This window comes from Cetorhinus maximus, chromosome 12, assembly GCF_964194155.1.
Source record: "Cetorhinus maximus chromosome 12, sCetMax3.hap1.1, whole genome shotgun sequence".
In the NCBI taxonomy this organism is placed as follows: Eukaryota; Metazoa; Chordata; class Chondrichthyes; order Lamniformes; family Cetorhinidae; genus Cetorhinus; species Cetorhinus maximus.
In genome coordinates, this window is record NC_135890.1 from 27,363,028 (window position 1) to 27,384,261 (window position 21,234).

Below are 21,234 nucleotides of genomic sequence, written 5' to 3' on the forward strand. Positions count from 1 at the left end.
CGTGGAATGTTTGTGTGGTGAGCGGAGTCATGGGCGGGATGAGGACACGAGCTCAAGAGGATATGAGCCTGATGGAGATGTGAGGGTGTGGGTGAGAGTTAGTGTGTTGTCTCTTGAGGTGTGAGATCCCTGTGGGTGTGTGATGATTTGTGAGTGTGTGAGTTGAGAGTGATGAGAAGAGTGACTTACCCTGGCGGAACGGATGAGGCCATTCATTCTCTTTTGGGCACAGGGTGGCTGTCCTCTTTAGCAGGGCATTGGCACTGACTACTGCTGTCAATGCCTCCCATGCTGGATTTGTCGCCTTGCTTGCTGGTCTTCGCTCAGAGCAGGGGTAGAGGACATCATGGTGGGCCACCATGCATCCAAAAGGCATTCCAGGGACGCATCACTGAATCGGGGGCCTGCAGTCTTCTGTCTTTTGGGGCCATGCCTTCTGTGCAGCAGTCCTGGGCTGGAAGCACTGAGAGGTGCGTGCGCGGCTGAACTTTAAACATGGAGCACCAGTGTGAGGAAGCGGCGAGGTGATGGTGTGGCGGGTGAATTGGGGGCTGCCCAGTAGCATGTTTCCTGGGAATGCATGATTAATGAGGCAGGATTGGGATGATACTGCGTGAAAAGCCACCATTGCGGCCGGCGGGTAAAACGTTTTTTTTCCCACCCACTACCGCACTTGATGCAAATCTGGGAAAATTCCACCCATAGTCTGTGTAAATTAGCTGTTCTTAATGGGGCAGAATAAAGGGTTCTAATATTTTCCTTGGTATTGACAGGAAGAGAGTGGAGAAATCAGGTTGCTTAGTGAGTACTGCTAACATTGTCAGGTTTGACATCACACAGGCTGCTGCATCAATGATGATGTGTTCAAAATAGCAGTTATTGCACCTGAAAATAAGAAATGCTGTGCTTTCCATTTACACCTTTCAGTCCATAGAGCAGATTTCATGCCAGCAGTGACACTCAAAAATTATGCCTAGGAGCAATAGCTGAGTCTTGATTGATTTTATATCTTCTGAAAGCCTCTTCTGTAAAATTCACACTACAGTGAAAACATAAGCCAAGATGTTTTGATCGCTGCAGCAGAAGTGACTAGAGGAACTGAATCAAAAAGAAATTGTTGGCTTACCCTCATTCTCCCATTTCTGATCGCTGGACCATCTTCTGCCAAGCGCAGCACATAGAGATCCATTTTATATTCTCGGCCTCCACGAATACTAAATCCAAATCCTTTGGCACCTTTCTCCAGATCAACCGTAAAGTAATCAAAGTCCTATATGTAAATATAAAGGAACAATAAACTATATACAAGCCCCATTGCTTCTAGGTTTTACTAACCCAACATACATTAACAGTATTCTACCTAAATTAAAACATCAAATCTCAAAAACCAGATGATTTAATTCCTGACAGTTTTGAAAAAGCATCAGTGCAGGGCTAATGTTTAGGCTAACAACAGGACAACTCAGTATGAATGTTGTTAGAATCCTACTGCGTATGCACCATTAATCAGGTCTTTAATTTTTGCTTTAATCAATCTATATGGTCAGTAAGTTGCCATTCCTTGCAAGAACATAATTATGCTAAACAAAAATTATATCTCCTTTCCTCAAAAAATGCCAGGACGTAAAGGTTACATGATAAAGCATCTATGTCATAACTCACAGAATAACCGCATTAAAGCAGAACTGTCAACCATGTATGGTTCTCCATGGACTTATTTACATCTTTCAGTACATATGGCAGATTCCATGCCAGCAGTGATAATTCATGAAGTAAGTGTATGGCAGGTATAATTACAAGTCACTTACGCATCATAAATACAATTTAAAATATTCCAGCACATATTTCCTGCTTGACGTTTTGAAATGTGGATGATGTACGGTCCTTGGTTTCTTATATTTCCCACTGGTTAATCATGTAAGTAGTACAGCATAATGAGTGCAGTGGAATTCCTAAATCAAATGTAACAAACTAAATATTTCACTCATGTTAAAAATTTGCTGGACCATCTTGGCAGCATTCTTCAAAAGCAAAATTTTCCAATCAGACATTAAAGTAATAGATTTCATTTTTAGTCTTTCTATATAAAACTTTCAGGCTAATTTTAAATTAATTGCAACTGTTTTCTCCCAAAACCAGCGGAACCAGAAATACTATCTAATGAATTGAGGACAATCGAGGACAATGTTTAGCTAAATTTCCTTGAGGTTATGCTCTATTCCTCAATGATAAAGTCAAGGATTCAGTATGCCTTTTAAACAACCTTGTCAACTTGTCCTGCCATCTTCAAAGCTTTGTGTATATGAATGCCCAAGCAACTCTGTTCCTACACTACCTTTTAAAATTTTACCACTTAGTTTATAATTTTCATTCCAAAATGCATTACTTCACTAAATTGCATGAAATTTCATCTGCCGTTTCCCCAATCTGTTGATGTCTTGCTGAAGTCTGCTAGTATCTTCCTCACTATTCAACATTTCCAAGTTTCCACAACTTTTAAATTATGCTTCCTACAGTCAAGTTCAGGCCATTGATATACCATCTACATTCTACAATAACATTACACACATCTTACAAGTTATGCTGAACTGTGGCGTCCAGATTCCTACGGCGGGATTTTCCACACCTGCCCACTGCCGTGATCTCCCGGTCCCATGGCAAGTCAATGGACTTCTGGCTGGGGCGCTGCGTCGCTCGTGGCGGGTCCCGCCAGCAATGGAGCCGGAAAATCCTGGCCCTAAGGTGCTCTTGAATATTGTTAATGTATTCACTGATGGAAAAACATGGCCAACAAGCCAGGACGTTTGAAGTTTCATACCTGTGGTTGTCTGTAATCAGGCACTGCATACTGTCTATTGTCAGGAGGCTGCTGCCTGTAATCTATTAGAGGTGGCTGTCTGTAGTCCAGCGATGGTGGCTGTCGGTAATCTGATGCTGGGGGTTGTCTATACTCTGAAAATGGTGGTTGTCTAATGTCTGGTTTGACATCCTGTCTTGCTTTCACTTCTGACCTGTAACTACATAAAAATACTTTAAATACTATCATTAATATGATTTATCTTGAAAAACTTTTAAAAGAAAATTTGACTCAATTAGTTACATTAATAAGTAAACCTGAAAACAAAAGCAAATAAAAAATAATAGCAGCAAATTGCAGAGCGCCATTAACAGAGGCCTGCAAGCAAGTCAATCATTTCCCCCCTTGGCTTGGGAATAGTTCAAGGAATTCGGAGACCTCAGCAATTTGCTAAATGTCTTTTCCTGTTTCAAACATTAAAAGGAATTCTATTCCATTCCGTGTGCTCTGCCCAAAGGCAGGTCCTTAGCTCATTGTCTGCTGATGCTTCATCCTGAGCTGTTTTCTTGGCAGTCTTTGTCAGTAGTGCTTTGCCATTGCCTTCCACTCTCAGGTGCAGGGCAAGGAAGCAGGTCCCAAGCTTCCCTCAGCTGGAACAGGAATCAAATCCGTGCTGTTGGTGTTATTCTGAACCACACACAAGCCACCTAGCCAAATGAGCTAACCAGCCGCAGGAATACCACACATAAAATTATAAACATATTCTTAATTCAGATGTGAAATTGTTATTTTGACATGCATTTATTTACAAAAGCACTATGTACAACAGTTAAAATAAAATAACCTTAACTACACTGAACACTAAAAATACAACAGTATAAACTCTGTTCTTGTATAAATTCTCCTGCTATTTTGCTCCTACCTGGATATTGTGACCCTTTCTGCTAGATGGCACTCTTCTTCATCAAACACTTACACCAGCCAGTACAGTCAGTACTAAAGCTACATACTTTTGTTGTTTCGAAGGCTGTTATTTCCAAAGCCTGATACAACACTGGGGAATGTTTCCTGTTTGTTGTTTGCGCTGGTATCACAAATGCCTTTAATCTGATGCCTATCTGCCTGTTCAGGTGCGTATGAACACAGTGCTATTTGAAAAGGAGCAGGCAAGTTCTTCCTGTGTCATGGCCAACATTTATTCCTCCACAAGCACCCACTAAAACTGGTCACATATTTCATTTGCTGTCTGGGACCTTAATGTACACAGATCAAACTCTGTGTTTGTCTACATAACAACTGTTTAGAGTACAGAAGCATTGTAGTTATGTCACTGGACTTGTCCATCTTGTCCTACTCCCTCAACCCTATTTCCACTAAATGGCTGACCACCACCCAACTTCTCTTCCTGGCTCCCATATTAACTGTTACCATTACAAGTATTAGATTTGTAAGATTATTGTATTTTGGGATTGTAGCTTTAAATTTAGGGTAAATGAAAGGGGTTATGTGACCCATTCTGCAGTCTACCTAACATTAAGCCTGGGTGGTTTGATTGTTAGGGATCAAAGGAAGGCTTGGATTGTTTTGCTGAGAAGAAGGTGCAAGATATTTATGCTTAGAGACAATGGCAATAGTATACCATGAGTAGACCCTGAGGCCTGGGTTTTCATGGAGTTGGAAGGACTCTGGAGCCATTTAAAAATGGTGGGTGGGACCAGATTCTGGGATTCCTGCCCTTATTTCCGGCACCCCCCAATTTCTTCTGGCGTGGCATAAGGGTGCTGCATACCTGGAGGTGGGATATTGACCTTAAAGGGACAAGAGCTCTGAAGGCAGCTCATTAGCCTTCAGATAAGCTGCCTGATGAATGTAAAATTGAGTCGGGGCTGAGGAGGGGTTGTCCCTGCCGACCATGCCTTAAAATCCCCAACAGTGTCAGACTCCAGATATACACTGATAGCATTCAGCTTTACCTAACCACCCCCTCTCTCTCGAGCCTACCAGTGTTTCTAAATTGTCAGACTGCTTGTCTGACATCCAGTACTGGATAAACCAAACATTCTCGCAACTAAATATTGCCTTCAGCTGTCAAGACCCTGCGCTCTGTAATTTCTTCCCTAAACCTCTCCTCCTCTCTAATCTTCTTTAAGGTGCTCATTAAAACCTAACTCTATGACCAAGAGTTTGGTCACCTGCCCTAGTTTCTCCTTATGTGGCTTGATGCCAAATATTACTTTTAATGCTTTTTTGGAGCACTTTGGGAAATTTTATCATGTTAAAGTCGTCTAAGTACAAGCTGTTGTTGGCCTAATAATTCAGATGCCTGGACTAATGATCCAGAGACATGAGTTCAAATCCCTTCAGGTCAGCTAGAGAATTTAAATTCAGTTAATTAAATAAGTTCTGGGATAAAAAGCTGGTGTCAGTAATAGTCACCATAAAATAATTGGATTGTCATAAACACCCATCTCATTCACTAATGTCTTTTAGGGAAGGGGATTTGCCATCCTGCTCTGGCTTGTGTGTGACTCCAGGCCATAGCAATGTGCTTGAGTCTTACTACCCTCTCAACTAGCCTAGCAAGCCACTCAGTTGCATAAAAGTGCTATGAAAAACAACAACAATAAAACCAGATGGACTGCCCTGCATTGACCCAGGCACAGGACATGACAAAGGCAAACAAAGCCCAGTCAACCCTGCAAAATCCCTCTCACTAACATCTGAGTACATCCTTGTAACAACAGACTAATCAAGTGATAGCCTGACACAGTCATACTAACAAAATCAGACCTTTCAGCCAATGTCCCAGACTCCTCCATCACCATCCCTTGGTATGAGCTGTCCCACCAACAGGACAGACCCACCAGAGGTGGCAGCACATTGGCATACTGTCAGAAAGGAGTGGCCCTGGGAGTCCTCAACTTTGACTCTGGACCTCATGAAGTCTCATGGTATCAGGCCAAATGTGGGCAAGGATACCTCTGGGTGTTTACCACCTATTGCCCTCCTCCCTCAGCTGATGAATCAGTATCCTCCACATTGAACACCACCTGGAAGAAGGACTGAGGATAGCAAGGGCACAGAATGTACCCTAGGTAGGAGATATCAACATTCATCACAAGAGTTGCTAAGAGGCACCACTACTGACTGAGTTGGCCTGAGTCCTGAGGGACAAAGCTGGCAGCCAGGGCTTGCAGCAGATGTTAAGAGAACCAACACAAGGGAAAAGTTTACTTGCCTTTCACAGATGCAACTCTCCTTGACAGTACTGACAGGAGTGACCACTGCACAGTCCCTGTAGAGACAAAGTCTCAGCTTCACGCTAAGGACATCATATATTGTGTTGTGTGGCAGCACAACAGTGCGAATTGGGATATATTCAGGACAGATCCAGCAGCTCAAAAGTGGGCATCTATGAGGCAGTGTGGGCCACCAGCAGCAGAAGACTTGTATTCCACCACAATCTGTAACCTCATTGCACAGCATACCCCTCACTCCAACATCACCATCAAGCCAAGGGATAAACCCTGGCTCATGAGGAGTGTAGGAGAGCATGCCAGGAGTAGCACCAGGCATAACTAAAATTGAGGTGATAACCTTCATGAAGCTGTAATACAGGACTACATGCACGCTAATCAGCGGAAGCAGCATGCTAAAGGCAGAGTGAAGTGGTCTCACAACCAACAGATCAAACCAAAGCTTTGCAGTCCTGCTACATTCAGTAGTGAATGGTGGTTGAAAATTAAACAGCTAAGTTCCAAGAACATCCCTATCCTTGATGATGGCAGAGCCCAGCATGTGAGTGCAAAATACAAGGCTGAATAAACTACCTTCAACTTGAAGCTCCAGGTGGATAATCCATCTCGGTCTCCTTCTGAGGTCCCCAGCATTACAGATGCCAGTCTTCAGCCAGGCTGATTCACTTCATGTGATATCAAGAAACATTTGAACATACTGGATACAGCAAAGGGGCTCCAAGAACATCCAGCTGTGGTGCTGCAGACTTGCGCTCCAGAATTAGTCGCAACACCAACTAAGCTACAACACTGGCATCTACTCGACAAAGTGAAAAATTGTCCAGTATGTCCTGTTTACAAAAAGCAGGACAAATTCAATCCGTCTAATTACCACTCTCTGATCAGTCTATCTTCAATCATGTGCAAAGTGATGGAAGATGTCATTGACTGCTTTCAAACGGCACTTACTCACCAATAACCTGCTCATCGGTGCTCAGTTTGGGTTCCGCCAGGAAAACTTGCTTGGGATCTCATTACAGCTTTGGTCCAAACATGGTCAAAAGGGTCGAATTTCAAAAGCGAGGTTAAAGTGACTGCCCTTGACAATAAGACAGCATTTGACTAAGTGTGGCAGCAAGGAGCTCTGGTAACACTGAAGTCAATAGGACTCAGGGGAAATACTCTACCCTGGCTGGAGTCATACCTAACACAAAAGAAGATGGTTGTGGTTGTGGGAGATCAATCATCTCAGCTCCAGGGCATTGCTGCAGGAGTTCCTCAGAGCACTGTACTCTGTAAGGTGAGAGGTATTTCTCATCCAGCATTAGCGTTAAACAGTTCAAGGTCCAGTATTCTTAGAGTGTTCTGCACTATTCCAATAATTTAAAAGAACCTGAACCTCAGAGCACTTCTTCTGGTGAATTGAGTGGTTGATGCCAAGCAAGCTTGATATGCAGAACTGCATGTGCAATGTTCTTGATTTATTCTCAGGATGTGGGAAATGCAGGCATGGCTGCATATTATCCTGAGGAGGTTCAGTGGTGGATCATCCCCTTGAACCTCCGCAGTCCTTCTGTTGATGGCATTGACGTGATGGCAGTGAATTGTAAGATTTTCTGCAGGTAATGGTGAGCGAGCAGTAGTACATGTCCAAGTCATGATGGTATGCACCTTAGAGGATAACCTGGAGATGAAAGCATTTGAAATCATTGTTGCTCTCATCCTTTTTGGTGGTAGAGGTTTCAGGACTCTTGAAGTTAACGTGATGAATTGTAGTGTATCTCTGGATATATATACTGCAGTCACAGTGCATGGTAGTGGAGGGGCTGACATTGAGCCTAGAAAGTCAAGATGGCTAACTCATTGTATTCCTCTGCAGAACGTTCCTCCATGTCAGGCAGATGCCTTATTGGTGGAGGAAAGTCTATCCCATTCTTTTTAAGGCTGACTTTCTCCTCAGTGTCTGATGGTGCTCTTTAGCTAACTACAAGGGGTCTCAACAGCAGCCTGTTGAAGACAATTCCCTTTTTTATTGCTGAAACAGAATCCTAGTGGGTGGGCAGAGGTGAAATATAAATGTGATGTGTACATCAATCTTTCAACATCTAACATTTTATTCCTCTTAAATCATGTATCTATGAATGCTTATCCTTTAATTACTTCAGGAAAATAATTTAAATGGAGAGAGATGGATACTTAAAGGTTGAAAGTTCATTCTGTACTAAAAGGATTAAACAATTCATACTAAATTGGGAGTTTCAGACATCTCATTACTAATCTTACATGTTTTACTGCATTTTAAATATTTATATATATTTTAGTAAAAACCCTTCCTGTTGTTGACATTAATATTTCAATTTGACAACATGCAGTCTGAAAACAAGTTTAGGTGTTGCCAGGAGAAGGAAAAGATAATATGTCTGACACATAATCACTCATTGAAAAAAAATGGGACAGTTCTCCTTACCTGCCATTATGTCCTTGTGACTGAAGAGGAGGTGGTTGTGCTGCAGGACTGTGTTGTGCTAAAGGGCTTTGCTGTGCTGTGGGACTCTGTTGTGCCATTGGACTGTGCTGCTGTGCCATAGGACTTTGTTTTTCTGAGCCTGGTGCAGAAGCAGGACTACTCATGTCTGTGATAAGTGCAAAAATCAAAAAGGTATTATTTCACTGCACAATATTGTTAATTTCTGTTTTCTGCCAACATACTTTATCTCAAACTGCTACTTTGTAAAAAACCTTCTTGAAATAAACAGACTTGCGAGGTGGTGACTTACCCTCTTGAGGGACGATGCGTAGAGTAACACTAAGGCCTGCATCTTTGATTAGCTTCACAATTTCTGCATGAGGCATGTTAATGATGGACTGCCCATTCACTGCTAGGATGCGGTCGCCAACCTTGAGTTTTCCACAACGATCTGCTGGGCTACCTTCAATGATACGTCCAATTTTGTGAGGCACTGCCACTAATTTGGAATTTCCATAAAAGCAGTATTTGACAGAAATGTTGAAGGACAGCAAGAGATAAAGGGCAAACATTAGTGTGATGCCATAGACTGCTCAATGTACAGAATATGCAAAAATGCAGACAAGAAGTAAGTGAATCCATGCTCAAAGATTACTGCCACTGCTTTTCATAAAAAGTCATAAATGGTAGTGCTCTATTTGGCACTAGTAATTTTTTTTTCCAGAAGGATGTACTTCACAGGGTAGAAATTGAACCCCGTTGTGGCCATTTATACAAAACGGCCAAAATTTTGGGTTCGCCAAAATCAGGTATATGTAAATGAAAGATTGAATGTCTATTTTAGGTTCCCTGGCTGAAACAGGTATGTAGTCATTGGGGCATGCATTGGCTCTACTTTGTTCAGAATTCTTACGTAGCTGTGGTCTAAGCATTTGTCAGAGATACATACAAGTGGGTTTCAACCTATAGAATTCTCATTGGATTTAACAGAATAATATATTTTTGGCATAGTAAAACAGCAATGCTGAATCAACACGTAATGGATAACTTTGTGATGATGTTAGTCTATTAGTCTCCAAATTCAGTTGGAATTACAATCCTTGATTATTTGAGAGGGTTTATCATTGTACTTCAGAAATTCTGAATACTATAGAACCATTACTATTCCTTATATCACAATACATGCCAAAAGAGAAATATAGCAACATTTTCAGAATTGCTGATAAAGTCTTCAGAAAGCTGACAACTCAAGAACAGTCTTGCTTTGTGATAACAAGTGGTTACAAAAGCTTTGCAACTTAAGCTGGAAGTATACCAAAAATTCCTTTACTTATATTGGAAGCAAAACAATGTAAGTACATGAATGTCTGAAGGGAAAATCTAATGAAAGCACAAAATTGGTGGAAAAAATCAAACTGGATTGTTCAAGGGCAGATGCTGAAGAAGTCTTTGAATTTTTGCATTAAAAAGAAACAATTCTGGTTAATTTTATGCACTTTTACTTCATAAGTATGTGATTAATCTTTTAAAAAAATTAAAGTGACATTATTATTTTCAACAGACCAACCAGGCCATCAGCAACAATGCTCCCACTAAAATGCATGTGTGCCGGCCGCGTAGCATCCTGGAAGCTACCATGCAGGCCTTGGTCCATGATAAATGTGCATGCCCTGTGCGGATGTGCAAAAAATGTAAACAGATTGCACACTGGAAAAAACTGGCCTGAAGAGATTGCACACAAAAGAAAAAACTGGCCCCAAACAACAACTAAAGTTTAAAGGGAACATTATTCAGCGGTCATTCTCCCACTTCCAAGCTACCACTCTCTTGTTTGGGGTTAGTTCACTGTGCACTTTAATTTCATGCGGTGCTTCTCCCCTTCCAACCTAATTCGCCTGGCACTCGCTTGCACTCTCAGCAGAGTGACACTCTTCCTTCTTCCTAGAGTTGATGCTGGCACTCTTCCCCAACCGTAGTTCATGCTGGCACTCTGACTGCACAATCCCTTTTAGTTGCTGCTGGTACATTTCTTCCTACCTACTCCTGTACTGCTTTCAGCTTTTGCTCCTGCATTCTCACCCATTTGTCCTTCCTTCTTTTGCCACTCATTTTTGTCTCCTTCATTGCCATTTACTTCCTCAATCTCTCTCCCTTACATTGCCATCCATTTCCCACTATAATTGCCATGTATTTCCTTCTTTCTATTGCCCTCCATTTCCTCACTACCCTGCTCCTTGAAATCCATTTACCCATGGTCTTCTTTCATTGCCATCCATATTCCCCTTTCACTAGTACTTATTCGCGTGTTACCATACTTTTAACCCCTGACTATTTAGTCTTGTTGCTATCTAAGTCCAGCAGCAAGTACACTGGACTGGGTCCTACTATCCTCTCATTAACACTGTTCTCTGTAACAGCAGACAGTGTGGCCTCTGCAAACTTTCAGTAGGAACTTTTGCTCTTGTGAGACCTCCTTATTTCTGTGCAGAGAGGTAGCAAACCCTGCAATTAGTTCCAGCGGCAGGACTGAAGAGAGAGACTGATCTGGTGATGCACTGACTGGGTGCCACGTGCAAATTGGCATAGGGATGCGAGAATAAGGGAAGTAAACACGTGGCTAAAGGAGTGGTGCGGGAAAGAGGGGTTCCATTTCGTGGGGCACTGGCATTAGTATTGGAACAGGAGGGATCTGTACCGTTGGGATGGTCTCCACCTGAACCGATCTGGGACCAATGTTCTAGCGAAAAGGGTAAATAGGGTGGTCAACAGGACTTTAAACTAGAAAGTCGGGGGGGGGGGAGGGAAGGGTAAAACTCCAAGAAGTATGACTAATGGGAAACAAAGCAGCAGGTTAGCATGTGGGGGGTGGATTCAACTTCATGGAAAATTATGAAAAAACTGATAAGAAAGGAGAGGCTATTAAAGTCCCCAGAACACGAAATAGGACAGAGTGTTTGGAAAGGGCTAGGAATCTAACTTCAAGCACATCAGATAAAGGGACGACAATGAGAAAGGGGACTGGAAATACAGGACTGAAGGTGTTGTATCTGAATGCACGCAGTATATGAAATAAGGTAAATGAGCTTGTGGCGCAGATTGAAATTGGCAGGTATGATGTGGTGGGCATCACGGAGACATGGCTGCAAGGGGATCAGGACTGGGAACAAAATATCCAAGGATATACATCCTATCGAAAAGATAGGCAGGTTGGCAGAGGGGGTGGGGTTGCTTTGTTAGTAAGAAATGAAATTAAATCGATAGCAAGAAATGACGTAGAGTCAGATGATGTAGAATCTGTGTGGGTAGAGTTGAGGAACCGCAAAGGTAAAAAAACCATAATGGGAGTTACGTACAGGCCTCCGAACAGTAGTCAGGATGTGGAGCACAAGATACACCAGGAGATAGAAAAGGCGTGTAAGAAAGGCAAGGTTACAGTGATCATGGGGGATTTCAATATGCAGGTAGACTGGGAAAATCAAGTTGGTAGTGGATCCCAAGAAAAGGAATTTATAGAATGTCTATGAGATGGCTTTTTGGAGCAGCTTGTAGTGGAGCCCACTAGGGAACAGGCGATTCTAGATTTGGTGATGTGTAATGAGGCAGATTTGATAAGGGAGCTTAAGGTGAAGGAACCCTTAGGAGGAAGTGACCATAATATGATAGAATTTACCCTGCAATTTGAGAGGAAAAAGCTGGAATCAGATGTAACGGTATTACAGTTGAATAAAGGCAACTACAGAGGCGTGAGGGAGGAGCTGGCCAGAATTGACTGGGAGATGAACCTAGCAGGAAAGACAGTGGAACAGCAATGGCAGGAGTTTCTGGGAGTAATTTGGGAGACACAGCAAAAATTCATCCATAGGAAGAAGAAGCATACTAAAGGAAGGACGAGGCAACCATGGCTGACAAAGGAAGTCAGGGACAGCATAAAAGCAAAAGAGAAAGCATACAATGCAGCGAAGAGCAGTGGGAAACCAGGGGATTGGGAAGCCTACAAAGACCAACAGAGGACAACTAAAAAAGAAATGAGGGAGAAGATTAAATATGAGGGTAAACTAGCCAGTAATATAAAAGAAAATTGCAAGAGTTTTTTTTTAGATATATAAAGGGTAAGAGAGAGGCAAAAGTGGACATTGGGCCACTGGAAAATGACGCTGGAGAAGTAGTAGTGGGGAACAAAGAAATGGCGGAGGAACTGAATAGGTACTTTGCGTCAGTCTTCACGGTGGAAGACACGAGTAACAACCCCAAAGTTCAAGAGAGTCGGGGGGAAGAGGTGAGTATGGTGGCTATTACCAAGGAGAAGGTGCTAGGAAAACTGAAAAGTCTGAAGGTGGATAAATCACCTGGACCAGATGGATTACACCCCAGAGTTCTGAAGGAGATAGCTGAAGAGATAGTGGAGGCGTTGGTGGTAATCTTTCAGGAATCACTGGAGTCAGGGAGGGTCCCAGAGGACTGGAAAATCGCTAATGTCACCCCCCTGTTTAAGAAGGGAGTGAGGCAAAAGGCGGGAAATTACAGGCCGATTAGCGTGACCTCGGTCGTTGGTAAGATTTTAGAGTTCATTATTAAGGATAAGATTTCAGAATACTTGGAAGTGCATGGTAAAATCGGGCAAAGTCAGCATGGTTTCATCAAGGGGAGGTCATGCCTGACAAATCTGTTAGAATTCTTTGAGGAGGTAACGAGTAGGTTAGACAAAGGAGAGCCAATGGATGTTATCTACTTGGACTTCCAGAAGGCCTTTGACAAGGTGCCGCACAGGAGGCTGCTCAGTAAGAGAAGAGCCCATGGTGTTAGAGGCAAGGTACTAGCATGGATAGAAGATTGGCTGTCTGGCAGGAGGCAGAGAGTGGGGATAAGGGGGTCCTTCTCAGGATGGCGGCCGGTGACTAGTGGAGTTCCGCAGGGATCAGTGTTGGGACCACAACTTTTCACTTTATACATTAATGATCTAGATGAAGGAACTGAGGGCATCCTGGCTAAGTTTGCAGATGATACAAAGATAGCTGGAGGGACAGGTAGTATTGAGGAGGCGGAGAAGCTGCAGAAGGATTTGGACAGGTTAGGAGAATGGGCAAAGAAGTGGCAGATGGAATATAACGTGGGGAAGTGTGAGGTCATGCACTTTGGTAGGAAGAATAGAGGCATAGACTATTTTCTAAATGGGGAGAGAGTTCAGAAATCTGGAGTGCAAAGGGACTTGGGAGTCCTAGTCCAGGATTCTCTTAAGGTTAACTTGCAGGTTGAGTCGGTAGTTAGGAAGGCAAATGCAATGTTGGCATTTATTTTGAGAGGACTAGAATATAAAAGCAAGGATGTGCTACTGAGGTTTTACAATGCTCTGGTCAGACCACATTTAGGATATTGTGAGCAATTTTGGGCCCCGTATCGCAGGAAGGATGTTCTGGCCCTGGAGAGGGTCCAGAGGAGGTTCACGAGAACGATCCCAGGAACGAAAGGCTTAACATATGAGGAACGTTTGAGGACTCTGAGTCTATACTCGATGGAGTTTAGAAGGATGAGGGGGGATCTGATTGAAACTTACAGAATACTGAAAGGCCTGGATAGAGTGGACGTGGGGAAGATGTTTCCATTAGTAGGAGAGACTAGGACCCGAGGGCACAGCCTCAGAGTAAAGGGAAGACCTTTTAGAACAGAGATGAGGAGAAACTTCTTTAGCCAGAGAGTGGTGAATCTATGGAATTCATTGCCACAGAAGGCTGTGGAGGCCAGACCATTGAGTGTATTTAAGACCAAGGTAGATAGGTTCTTGATTGGTAAGGGGATCAAAGGTTTCAGGGAGAATGGGGCTGAAAAACTTATCAGCCATGATTGAATGGCGGAGCAGACTCGATGGGCCGAATGGCCTAATTTCTGCTCCTATGTCTTATGTCTTATGCCCAAATTGCTGACAGTGTCAATGTGGATAGTCAGCACCACAGGTCTCTATAAAAAGTTTACATATTTCAAAAGTTAATGCTGGAATATATAAAGAACTTAAGTAGCAGGGACAGTAGTTGGCCATATGGCCCCTTGATCCTGCTCTGCCATTCAAAAAGAACTTGGCTAATTTTCTAATATCCACTTTCCTGTCCGATATCCATATCCCTGGATTTCTTATCTAAAAGTTTATTGTTCTCAGCTTGAATATACTCAATGGCTGAGTGTCCACAGCCTCCTGGGATAGAGAATTCTAAAGATTTGCAATTCGCTGGGTAAAGAGATTTCTCTTTATCTCAGGCCGAAATGGCTGACCTCTTATCCTGAGACTATGTCCCCTATTTCTAGACTCTCCAGCCAGTGGAAACAGCTAAAGTTGAGTTTGGCTTGTACACTATCGACTAATCATTCACTCGATTAGTGTCAGGCTCAAAAGTGCATCATCAGCTCAAAGTGCATGCAATAAATCCTTGTTCCACAGAATGATCAACAGCAGAAGAAATTTTGCTGGAGGAACATGATGTTATTTTTGGAAACCAATAATTTGAGGAATGAAAACCATTAAAATGACTTGCTAGGTTGTTGCGGCTGGATTAATAGTCACTCATTATTTTTGCGTCACCAATAGCCGATAAATCATGTGTACTGTAAGGATTGTGTATAATGAGGAACTCTGATGGATGATTCAATATGACCTCAATTAGAATGAAGTACGAACATTAATGTATATGGAAAAGTAAAAGCAGTGACCTAAGAGTATTCCCAAACACCATCTTTTTACTTCAACTTTATGTCATCTTACTGAATATATTAAGATTTATATAACTATCTAACTTTATTAACAACTTGAAGAGTGCAGCAATTTTAAAAAATTTTCACTTATTGGTGAGCAGGTGTTGAAAAAAATACCTGGAATGTATTGTTTTTATCACTATAAACACCAATTCACAGTGATGTTAAAATTGGTAAAAAAAATCTGGCTAATTTTTTGAGTTTCTAACTTTAGCTTTAACAGTTTTCCATCTGATGCCATTTTTTCAACCCATGCTTCCAGCTATCTTCAGCTTCTATATATCTGGTCGAGACTCAAATCTAATCCTAGCTGACAGAAAAATGTTGGTGGAATTTTTCAGTTTTGCTGTTCAGCTTTTCAGTCACTTGCACAATGTAGCCAGAAAGCTTTGAGACTCAGTGTGATGACATGAAAGCATGCAGTTTAATGAGCTGAGGAGCTCAACTTCCACATATACACATTAACCATGTTGGATTCCAGCAACTTGCACAATGCAAATATAGTTGACTACACAGGCATCTCATGACATCTGGGAAAATTTGGGGGAACATCATAATCGCTGTTTCATAAAGAGAAATAATTTAAATCATCAAAAATTGTTAATCATAATTTGAAAAAGGAATTTTCCCAAATTTGCACTAAGGTCGGGGGTGGATCCGCCGGTCACGATGGTGGGTTTTCACTTGTATCATCCCAAACCTGCCTCATTATTTATGCACTCCCAGGAAACATGCTGTTTCCATGGTGGGCGGGCTCTCATTTGCCCGCTCGCCATCACCCGGCTGCCGCATCAGGCCGGGCGCCATGTTTAAAGTGCAGCTGCAAGCACAGCGCTTATTGCTTCCAGCTCACCACTGCTGCACGGAAGACATGGCCAGCAAAGGAAAAAAGACTGCAGTCCCCGCCCCCCTGCTTCAACGACGGGTCCCACAAGCAACTGCTAGATGCCATGGAGGCCCACCAGGTCCTGTACCCCCGCTCTGGCCGCAGGATAGGCAGCAACATGACCAATCCAGCTTGGGAGGTGGTGGCAGCGGTGGTCAGTGCCAATGCCCTTCAAAAGAGGACAGCCACTCAGTGCTGCAAGAAGGTGAATGATCTCCTCCCTTCCGCCAGGTAAGTCACTCTTCTCATCACTCTCAACTCACACACTCAAAACCCATTATACGTCCACAAACCCATTACACATCCACAGGGCCCTCACTCACTGCCAGTTCAAGGGACATCACCATTTACTCTCCCACACACACCATCATTGTCCTCATCCCATACACGGGACCATTCACTGCCCACACAGGCCAGGCATACTTATCATCTGGCCTGGCAGGCGTCTTGCTTACTCTTTCTCCATTACTATCCATGCAGGACAAGCTGGTACACAACAAAAGAGAGAGGTTGCAGACCGGTGGTGGAATGCCCGAAATCAAGGTGTTCACGGACTTTGAAAACAGAGCCATCCAGCTGGCCGGCCATGATCTGGGCTGGTCCTGTGCTGGCGGTGAGGTCGCCGCTGCTCTACCAAGTGAGGATCCAGCAGTGCAACATCCATCAGACAACCATGCCTTGAATGATGTGCCCTGTTTCACAGGCCACTGTCACGTGCTAATTATCTCTCCTTGCTTTCGCAGGCACATCTGGGAAACAGCTAATAGAGGCCATGACCCAGGGCCTCCAATCAAGCCCTGAAGAAACCTCTGGAGAGGAACCTCCCTGAAGTCCTGTCACAGTGCTCACCCACACCCTCCACCAGCGCAGAGGCACACACCTCAGTCGGACCTAGCTTTAGAGTAGATCACAATCTGGTGAACACATTTCACTGGCTAATCCAAAGCAGGCAGTGGCAGGGACTTCCCAGGTGTCCAACACTCGGAGGACTGCTGGAGGCTAGAACATTGCTGAGTCCAAGTCAGATGACGAGCCTCTGGACTCGGTCATGCCACAGTTGTTGGAACTGCAAAGGCACGCTTGGGAACATCAGGAAGGGATGTCCGCTGCACACCTCAGATTGCAAGGCACGATGGAGGAGTCCGTCCGTCTTCAGTCTGAGGTGATAGTGCCGGCATGCCAACACACTGAGGTCGACACTGGTAGGGTGGTGGCCGCCATGGAGGCCTTGGTCCAGGACTTCACTCCTGCACTGCTGCAAGGGCTCAACTCCATCGCTGATGCCACAGTTGGCCTCCAACAGTGTGTACGTGAAAGGGGTGCCAGGCAGCTCGATCTCAATCCAGCTACCCCGGCTCCTGAAGGAGTCAGCCAGGGATCCTTGTGCACCCATAGCGAGGAGGATCAGCAGGTGCACACCCCAGGGCCATCCATCCTGGTGACTCCAAGAGTGTCCGGCCAATCTGACTCCCCCTTCCCGTGACCTCAGCAGTACCAGCTCTGCCTCACAGCATGACCCCGAAAACAGGCCGGGGCCCTCCAGGTCTCGGCCCTCCAGAGGGCGCCTGCCTAAGTCATCTCAGACAGGGCGTCGGAGTCAGTAGGCTGCCTCCATCTCTGCTGTGGATGATCGGGGAGCAACAAGACGTAGCAGTAGGGTTAGGAAAGTTAAGGAGGATTAGTTGCACAATCTTGGCACTGGTGTTAATCATTTGTACATATTGTTAACTATTGTCAATAAACTCCCAAGAATGTCTCCCTGCCTATGGCTCTTTGCTCTGATGAGCAGTGTTCTTGTCACTCAGAAGTCAAACCTTTCTGCACATGATAAAGACAGGTGTCTCAGTCCAGGGCCTCTTCCCCTGTGCTCTGTGCAGCCTTCAGACCAAAGTGATGGTCCAGCCTCACACTGCCTGGAGACATTACTGATGCCTGCACCTCGGCAGTGCTTGCCATTGTTGTCAGAATGTAGTGGGCAGGCATCACAGAGTTCTCTCATTCTCTCGGTGCGCTCTCAGCACCTTTAAAAAGGAGCTGACCCCCATCTCTTCAGCATCTGTGACCACTGATGCTGTGCTCCAGCTCCTGAAAGGCTCAGGTGCTGAAGATGGACACAGCATCAGAACTTCTAAAGTTTCATGGCTGCGTCCCTATGATATGATCCTGATCACGGAGCGCAAGCGAAGTGCCCTCGGCCAGACAGGAGTCAAACATTCTCATCTTCCTGCAATCGAGTGACTATTAGGGCTTCCACTGCCTCTTCATGACAGGAGCATTCTCACAGAGGGTATTCATCTTGCCATAAGCCAGGCTGGAATCAAACGTTCACAAATGCGATATGAGGATCTATGGGGTCACCTCACTGCATGTCGTCATCATCCTCCACAAATCTAGCAGCTATGAGGGCTCCCTGAGCGCGCCTGCCTTGTCTAGCCAGTGCGAAGGCCTCACCCCCGTCATCGTTGCCTCCGAAGAGCTCCTCAACCTCAACCCATCAGAGTCCTCCTCATTGGAGGAGATGTGCAGAGCCTCCATTTCCTCCTCAGCCAGCCTGTCTCCCCACTGGGACTTCAGCTTGTAAAGGGCGCAGCAGGTGATGACGATGTGTGGCACCCTCTGAGGACTGTATTGCAGGGCTCCACCAGACCGGTTCAGGCACCGGAGCCTCACCTTCAGCATCCTGATGGTCTGCTCTACCAAGTTGCGAGCTGCAGCATGAGCCTCATGTATAAATTATCCACTGCTCTGCTGCAGTCTGAGGCCGCCGTATGGGTGTCATCAGCCACAGCCTCTACAGGTAGTCCTTATCCCCGAGGAGCCATCCCTGCAGCCTCTGTGGAGCCTGGAAGACCCCAGGGACCTGTGACCGACAGAGGATGTAGGCGTTGTGCACACTCCCTGGAAACCGTGCACATACCGGCAGGATGCATTTCTGGTGGTCGCATACCAGCTGCACACTCAGTAAGTGGAATCCCTTGTGGTTGATGCAGTCCACCATGTGTAGCGATGGAGACCTGAGTGCCACATGGGTGCAGTCAATCGCACCCTGCACCTGTGGGAATCCCGATATCTGGGAGAATCCAAATGGCCCTTGTATCCTGGCTGTCACGGTCCCGGGCGAAATGCACAAGGTTGTGTGCCCTCGAGAAGATGGCATTTGTAATCTCATGGATGCATTTGTGGGTGGCTTATGATATCCCACAGAGGTCACCTATGGAGCCCTGAAAGGAGCCACTGGCATAAAAATTGAGCACCGTGGTTACTTTCACAGCCACTGGAAGTGAATGCCCTCCATGTGCCCTTGACGCCAAGTCCTGCAGTATGTGGCAGATGTGAGCAACCACGTCCGTAGGCATGTGCAGTTGTCGGCGACATTGGTCCTCGGTTATCTGCAGGAATGACAGGCGATGTCTATAGATCCTGGGTGTTGCTCGAGGCTGACCAGCCATGGCTTGCTGTTGCTCCTGGGCAGTGAGTGCCCCAGCAGCCCTTCTTCCTTAGGTTGCTGCTCCTGTCTTTGCGCGGCCAGGAGCCTGAGTCACTCTCTCCTCCATCTTCTCCGCTCTCTGTTGGCCATCAGGCATACAGCTAGGTCACCAGGCTCTATGCTCCTTATGTGATCCCTCTGCAGCATGAGAGAGAGACGTGGTTAGCATGGGTGTACTTAGCACCTTTCCTAGCCCTGTGTGATGGCCCCTTAACGCTTCCTGGAGAGTGCTGGCCACCCGCAGATGGCCAGAGATGAGTACACTGCTTGGCTGCCCTGTCAGCCTGCGACATGGGGGAGACTGCTCCTAACTGGGGTGCTGAGATTGCATGGGGCCGTGAGCACCTCCAGCAGTTACTGCTACATGGCCAGCATTGGCGGGCAGATTGTACAACATATGCAGTCCAACTGCTCCGCGGTCCTGTAAAGTGTTCGCGGACTCACAGTCTGTGCATTGGGGGGGGCAGTGGATGGTAAGGTCTGGAGCACTTGCTGGCACTTTGGTGCCTCCGCGTTGCTTGTGTGGACGGGCAGTCTAGGAGCCCGACCCCAATCATCACTGTGACTACGCCTGAACTGTCTCAGTTGCAGAGGAGTGGTCAGTTTATACAGGTGTCCCTAATGCATGGCCACTTCCTTTGCCTATCCTGCCCCCCACCATGATTTCTTGTGTGTGGAATCCAATGCCAGGGCAGCAGTTGCCTCCCCCCCCCCGCCCTCCCCCGCCAACAGTCGCCTGCGTAGCAGGGCGACACTTCACCCTGGCACCCTGCCTCCTCTCCCACCGGTTCCCCTGAAGCCTGCAAGACAGGGCGACCCTGCAGAATGATGCTGTTCACTTACCTCCAGCTACCCCAAAGTGAAGACCGCCAAGTGCATGTCGCCTGTGTGCTGTTGTGAAACACATCGACGTGTTTTCTCGCCGACATGGGTGGACGATCTGGCATGGGTCCAAGAGCCTGGCGGGCTGGCCTTTTAATGACATGCTGATGTATTACAATGGACAACGTGTTACAGTGGACAATCGCGCCTGCCTTCTCGCCGTCATGAAACCGATTGCACCATATTGTCTGCGCAAGCCACCTTTCATGCCTGCTTCCAGTGGGCATGAAAAATTCTGCCCATAAAGTGGCAATAACTCAGCAGGTTTTACTCGGAGGTCACAAAGATTTTTCATCATCACAAAATATTAGGGTAGAAATTAGAACCATAGAACACTACAGCACAGAAAATAGGCCATTCAGCCCTTCTAGTCTGTGCCAAAATATTATTCCACTAATCCCATTGACCTGCACCCAGTCAATAACCCTCCAGACCTCTCCCATCCTTGTATCTATCCAATTTATTCTTAAAACTTAAGAGTGAGCCTGCATTTACCACGTCAGATGGCAGCTCGTTCCACACTCTCACCACTCTCTGAGTGAAGAAGTTCCCCCTAATGTTCCCCCTAAACTTTTCCCCTTTCACCCTAAAGCCATGTCCTCTCATGTTTATCTCTCCTAATCTAAGTGGAAAGAGCCTACTCGCATTTACTCTGTCTATACCCCTCATAATTTTGTAAACTTCTATCAAATCTCCCCTCATCCTTCTATTGTTAGGTATTCAGGTGAGACAGACCTGAAA

At 45.2% G+C, this 21,234-nt stretch overlaps 1 protein-coding gene across 13 annotated transcripts in view; it reads right to left on the minus strand.

Moving 5' to 3' along the window:
* magi2a (membrane associated guanylate kinase, WW and PDZ domain containing 2a) overlaps positions 1-21,234 on the minus strand; it is a 959,248-nt gene that overhangs the window by 40,043 nt on the left and 897,971 nt on the right. For all 13 annotated transcript variants that reach the window (XM_078553297.1, XM_078553298.1, XM_078553288.1 and 10 more), the window contains 4 exons: positions 8,811-8,999; positions 8,501-8,666; positions 2,819-3,017; positions 1,127-1,270 (listed from right to left, as the gene is read on the minus strand). In XM_078553297.1, coding sequence (XP_078409423.1) covers positions 1,127-1,270; positions 2,819-3,017; positions 8,501-8,666; positions 8,811-8,999 — 698 coding nt within the window. The remainder of the gene's footprint in view (positions 1-1,126; positions 1,271-2,818; positions 3,018-8,500; positions 8,667-8,810; positions 9,000-21,234) is intronic.